This window comes from Mus pahari, chromosome 10 (assembly GCF_900095145.1).
Source record: "Mus pahari chromosome 10, PAHARI_EIJ_v1.1, whole genome shotgun sequence".
Classification (NCBI taxonomy): domain Eukaryota; kingdom Metazoa; phylum Chordata; class Mammalia; order Rodentia; family Muridae; genus Mus; species Mus pahari.
In genome coordinates, this window is record NC_034599.1 from 43,502,428 (window position 1) to 43,508,745 (window position 6,318).

The 6,318-nt window shown below is 44.2% G+C and overlaps 2 protein-coding genes across 3 annotated transcripts in view; one reads left to right on the forward strand and one right to left on the reverse strand.

Moving 5' to 3' along the window:
- The window catches only part of LOC110328337 (NXPE family member 2), a 36,097-nt gene extending 34,492 nt beyond the window's left edge, over positions 1-1,605 (reverse strand). Inside the window, exon 1 of one of the 2 annotated variants that reach the window (XM_021207786.2) lies at positions 1,384-1,605. In XM_021207786.2, coding sequence (XP_021063445.2) covers positions 1,384-1,499 — 116 coding nt within the window. In that variant the 5' untranslated portion in view covers positions 1,500-1,605. Of the gene's footprint in view, positions 1-149; positions 242-1,383 lie in introns of those variants that run through there. The other variant, XM_029543427.1, reaches the window with a different exon arrangement.
- Positions 1-6,318, forward strand: part of LOC110328297 (NXPE family member 4-like) — a 232,089-nt gene that overhangs the window by 194,324 nt on the left and 31,447 nt on the right. The window contains 1 exon segment of the mRNA XM_029543428.1: positions 1,956-2,056. The gene's annotated coding sequence lies outside the window, so the exon portion shown is untranslated.

A 6,318-nucleotide genomic window follows, 5' to 3' on the forward strand; every position in this document is an offset into this window, starting at 1 on the left:
CTCCCTCTCCCTCTCCCTCTCCCTCAAAGCCATGGTCAGTCTACTACTTTCTTTCCCTGCTCTGGACTCTCACAGAGGCCCCTGGCAGTACACTCGCTCTTATCGACAATTAAAAAAATAATAATAATAAACCTTCCCCTGAGCCATACCTTGGAATGGTCATGTCCTCCGTTTACATATCCTGTCAGTATGTCACCAAGCACATGCTTTGCATCTGCTTTCTTATGGACATTTGCAAGTAGAAAGATCTTTCGGGGGAAACTTTAATATCACTTCCCCCAAACTTCAACGTTAGGCAAGCCAGTTTCCTGCCTCTCCCCAGCCTGGTTTCCTGTCAGTCCTGACAGCTTGCCATAGTCCTTTGGGGCTCATTTCAAACAAAACAAAATGTGTTAGGAAGATAGGATCCCTGGGAAGAAGATAAAGCTTTTATTTTTAATTTATTAATTAATTTTTAAAATTCTCTCATATCCTGAGGCTCACTTCAAAGGAAACAGCTCTTCTCCTGCTCTCTTTCCCCAGTCATGGAGGGTATTCATAAGTGCTTGGGAATCACAGTGTTTGCTCCAACCCCTTGCATAGGCAAAAGGTCCTGGAAGGGTCTGGCCCCTTCCCTTCCAGGGGCCTGATCATAGCAGGAGGCTGTCTGGAGTCCAGTGCAGTCACAGGCTCTGCTGTGAACTCAGAGAGGGTGACACACAAAGAGGTTGTAGGGAGGTAGAGTATCTTTATGAGCAAAGTAAGTCTCTAAAGCTCCCATACTTTCAATGAGCCTCACTTAGATTTTAAGGATTCCTTTAAAATTTAAGTTCCAGTGAGACGTCTGCCAATAAGGATGCATGATGTGGAAGACATCGAGCAACTTATATCTGTGTAACAATCTTCTGGTTTGTAGATGCGTCCTGGGGGGCCATGTTGAGAACTCTGAGAGTATTTATCTCTCGGCTCAGATCACCTGACCTGCAACCTATGTTATTGAACATAAGCCATGGAGAATATATGCAGGAAAACGTAGCCTGATGTTCCTTACCTGCTGGGCAGCCACTGTGTAGGCTTCCTGCTCCCTTCAGCCCCGAGTCAGCTGTGTTCCAGCTGTCTTTACTGTTGGGGCTTTCCAGTTACATAGTCGACCTGTTACCTTGGTTTCTGAGAGGTCAGACAAAACTACCAGCTTATCTAGATGGGTTCACATTACTACTTGGGACAGCTTGGGACAGCTATCCGTAGCCCTTCGGGGCTCATTTCAAATTAAACAAAATGTGTTAGAAAGACAGGTTCCCTAGGAAGAAGATAAAGCTTTTATTTTTAATTAATTTAAAATTTTTTCTCATACACTACATCCTGACAGCGGTTTCCCCTCCCTCCACTCAGGTCCTCACTCACCTCTCTCTCCCCCAAGATCCACTCATAGAGGGAGGCAGGGCGGGGGTCAGGTCTTTCAGGAACATCAACTGAACGCGGCATAAAAAGTTACAATAAGACGAGGCACAGATCTTCATATCAAGGCTGAATGAGGCAATCCAGTAGGAGGGAAAGGATCCCAGGAACAGGATTCCAGAGACAGCCCTCGCCCTCACTATTTAAAATTCTCACAAGAAAGCTGGGCGTGGTGGCCCACACCTTTAATCCCAGCACTCGGGAGGCAGGCAGATTTCTGAGTTCGAGATCAGCCTGGTCTACAAAGTGAGTTCCAGGACAGCCAGGGCTATACAGAGAAACCCTGTCTCGAAAAACCAAAAAGAAAAAGAAAAGAAAAGAAGAAAATTCCCACAAGAAGACCAAGCTACACTACCATAACGTATATGCAGAGGACCCTGGCTCAGACTCAGACAGGCTCTGCGACTGTCCTTTCAGTCTCTGTGAGCCCCTATTAAGTTCTGCTAAGTGGACTGTGTGGGGCCTTGGTCTCATGGTGTCTTTGGCTCGCTACAACCCTGCCTTTTCCTGTTCTGCAGGGTTCTCTGGCTCCACCTAGTGTTTGACTGTGGTCTCTGCATCTGCTCCCACCTGTTGCTGGATGAAGCCTCTGGGATGACATTTGGGTTAAATCCAATTGGTAAGTCTACGAGTATAACAGAATACTATCAGGAGTCATTTCGTTTACTTTGTTTTGCCAGTCGTGTTTGATTCTTTGTGGGTCTCTGGACTATCTGGCCTCTGGTTCCTGGACATCCAGGCCGTGTCATGGTATGGGCCTCAAGCTGGACCAGCCATTTGTTGGTCTCCCCCACAAATTCTGTGCCACCATTACCCCAGCACATCTTGCAGTCAGGACAGAATGCAGGTCGAAGGTTTCGTGACTGGGTAATGCCATCCCTACGGCTGGGAGCCTAGTTATAGAAGATGGACAGTTTGGGTTTTGTGTCCCCCATTACAAGGAGACTTTGTTAGGGTCACTCTTGTAGACTCTAGGAAATTTACAGTTTATTAGTTTTCTATATCATTATTCAAATACCCCCCCAATCACAGTTGTCTCTCCTAGTACCCTCTCCCTCCCTTCCTCTCCCCTCCTACCTGATCCCTCCTGTTCCCATCCCCACCAGCCCTCAGGAATCTCAAATATCTAAAAAAACAAAAAACAAAAAAAAACAAACAAAAAAAAACATTTAAAGAAATGTTCATCATCCTTTGCCATCAGGGAAATGTGAATCAAACCAACTTTGAGATTCCATCTTACACCTGTCAGAATAGCTATGATCAAAAACACAAGTGACAGATTATGCTGGCGAAGATGTGGAGCAAGGGGAACACCCCTCCACTGTTGGTGGGAATGCAAACTTGTGTGGCAACTATGGGAATCAATATGGCAGTTTCTCAGAACACTGGGTATCTATCTCAAGACCGAGCTATAGCACTCCTGGGTATATAGACCCGAAGGATGCTCTATCCTACCACAAGGACACATGCTCCACTATGTTCATAGAAGCTTTATTCATAATAGCCAGAAACTAGAAACAACCCAGATGTCCCTCAACAGAGAACGGATAAAGAAAAGGTGGTGCGTTTGCACAATGGAATACTACTCAGCTGTTAAAAAAAAATGACATTAGGAAATTTTCGGGCAAATGGATGGAACTAGAAAAAAATATCATCCTGAGTAAGGTAGTCCAGACTCAGAAAGACAGACATGATATGCATTCACTGTAAGTGGATATTGCCTGTTAGGTAAAGGATAGTCATGCTATAATCCACAGACCCACAGAGGTTAAGAAACAAGGAGGGAACGCATGGATCTCCCTGGGAAGGGAAAATAGAATAGATTTTTTTTTCAGAAGATTAAGCTGTAAAGGACATTCATGTAGGGGCGGGAGAGAACTCTCCTAGGTGAAAAGCTATTCTAACAGAGGACCCTGGCTCAGTTTCTCACACACACATATAGCGCTTACTACTATTTGTAACTCCAGTTCCAGAGGAACCAACACTCTCCACTGTCCTCTGTGGGCAGCAGGTACACACATGGTATGCATGTGTACATGTAGGCAAAAACTCATATACTTAAAAACAATTAAAGGAAAATAAAGCATGAGTTCTTGAAGCTAACTCATTCTGAAAAATAGTCTACAGCTAAGGCTGTCCTTGCCGTCTACTCTGCTTTGGTCTGAGAACAAGATTTAAATGAGAAAGACTTATTCTGGCTGTAAATTTGGGGACAGGGATTGACTTGTAGATGGGAATCATATACTTATTAAAGTTAGCAGAACGATATTATGGTGGATGCCAAGATGAGGTCTTGAATGTTCTGTTGATTTGGTACACAGAACTCTTCTGTGGCCTGAGGATTCCACTCTTCCACACAGTGCTCTCAGGAGTGTGGATTAAAATATTACAAAATTACATGGAAAAAGAATGTTCAAACTATTTTCCTCACAGGCATGGAAGCACATGCCTTTGCTATCTAAAAGGCTACATAGTAACACTCAGTGGTTCGTCAAATTATTGTTATTTCAAAGGGTAGGGGGTGAGAGTAAGTGGTTTGGGTGGGGGGAAGATCAAGACAAGGTCTCACTCTGAAGCCCATGTCAGTCTTGAACTCATGGAAATCACCCCCTTCTCAGCCTCCCGAGTGTTAGGGTTACAAGCATTTACTATCATACCCAGCTCTAATCCAATTTGTGAAACCTGGAAGAGTTGCAACATGCCACAGAGTATTGCGATTCCTATTGAGCGGGGTGGGGGGTGTCCCAGATACCTAGTGAGACTATGGAAAGTACCTACACCCTTATATGCAGGCAGCTCCTGATTCGTGACTCATCCTACTAGTTTTAGATATTTTTTTTTTATGATGATGGTAATTAATACGCAGCCAGAGTAGAGCACACTTTGAATTTTGATTATTTCCTGGGTCACATGCAGTACAATACTCTCTTGTGAGACTGCATGCTCACAGTCATTACTGAAACCACAAGGGAAGCTGGACCAGTAAGATAGCTCTGGGTAAAACCATTTGCTGAACAACCCTGGTGATCTGAGTTTGATCGGTGAAGCCTACAGCACAAGGCAGTAAACAGACTCCAGAAAATTGTCTCTGACCACCATACACATGCCCTGGCACAGATGCACCTGCACACATATACAGAGTAATAATAATAAATAAAATTGATTTAAAAAAAAAAGAGAGAGACCCAGTACTTGGGAAGCACAGGAAGGTTGATCTCTGTGTGTTCAAGGCCAGCCTCCTCTATAATGTAAGTTTCAGGCCAGCCAGGGCTACACATGGAGACCTCATCTCAAAAACAAACAACCAAGCCACCAAACAAGACAGGGGAAAGGGGATGGAGTAGTGCATAGGAGTTAAAAGCGTGTACTGCTCTTACAGAGGACCAGAGTTTGAATCCCAGCACCTACCTCAGGCATTTCACAATGTCAGTCCTGTAACTCCAGACCCAGGAGAATGTCATGTCTCTGGAGTTTCATACCCACAGACACACATACATCACTCATAAGCATGCACATACAGAAACATAAGCCCTTTTTCAGGAGGAAAAAAGAGAAACAGTCGATGCTCTGCAGTGCTCTGTGCTGCTAAGGTTGCTCACTTGGTAAGTTAGCTGTAATCAATATATGTATGACTCCTGGTATTATCAGTTTACAGTGGGTTTATTAAGACTTAGATCCACCATTCGTTAGAGAACATCTACTATTTGTTTTCATATGAATGCGTTCATACCCATATTAAAGTTTATTTTATAAACAAGACACAGTAAGATACTAGCCCAAAGAGCTAATGGTAAGTTAGACAGTGTGATCAGTTATGTCAGTGTGACCTCTTCCTCTTACTACCTCAGCGTGTCTTACTGTACCCTCCTTGTAATGGTGTGGATGATACCATCCCACAGTCGGCTGTAGGACACGAAGCACATCCACGGATTTGGTGGGGGCATTCTATGGCAGAACAAGTATTTCAACTCAGGTATGTCTCACCAGAGCTGGTGACCAGTGTGGACTGTGTCTTCATCTGTGTCAGAGGCTGGCGCCTCAGTCTGGAAATGCCTAGGATAAGAGCAAAGGAGAGTGACTCTATCCTAGGAGCCAGCGCCAGCTTCACATGCTGCCAGCTTCACATGCTGCCTCAGAGAATACTCATGCTGGTGCCACCTTCGCCAAGCCTAGCTTGGTCTTTGCAGCCTTTGGTCTTTGCAGCCTGCTCTGTCAAGGACGCTCATCCCCTCCCTTTTCCTGCTCCCTGGAGCACATCCTTCAAGACTTAACAGAAATTGCCTAGAGCACAAACGCATGAGCTATTCTTTATAAGTCCTGGGCTCTCCAGAAGCAGCTAGAAAGAAGAGACGGCCGTGCTGCCAACAACAGGCCATGAAATCGGACTATGAACAGCAAAGACCTTTAAAATCTTGTTAAAGTTGCCTGGTGGGGGACACATAGAGCCCTGAGAAAAGGAAATGTAAGTTTCTTATTGACTATAAAACAAGGCCATTGAGTTTACTTGCTTGGACAGTTCTTTCTAGGAGGTTGGCCCAGTAAATATGTTGATAGTATTTACTTAGGATTAAATTGTTAAATCAAGAATGAGAGAGATTTTACATCTTAAAAATCTCTTTCTCCAAACACTTTTATACATTTGAAAGTTGTAACTCCAGCCGGTGTGTCAATCTGTGAGTCTTAGAAACTCATTTCTCAAGAACTCATGTGTCCAACCAGCAAAACAGTGCAGATTACTAGTTGCAGTGTTTTGAATACAAATGGCTCCATAGACATGGAGTAGCTATGGCCTTGAAGGAGAAAGTGAGTTATCAGGAATGAATGTGCTTTGAGCTCTCTCTCTCTCTCTCTCTCTCTCTCTCTCTCTCTCTCTCTCTCTCT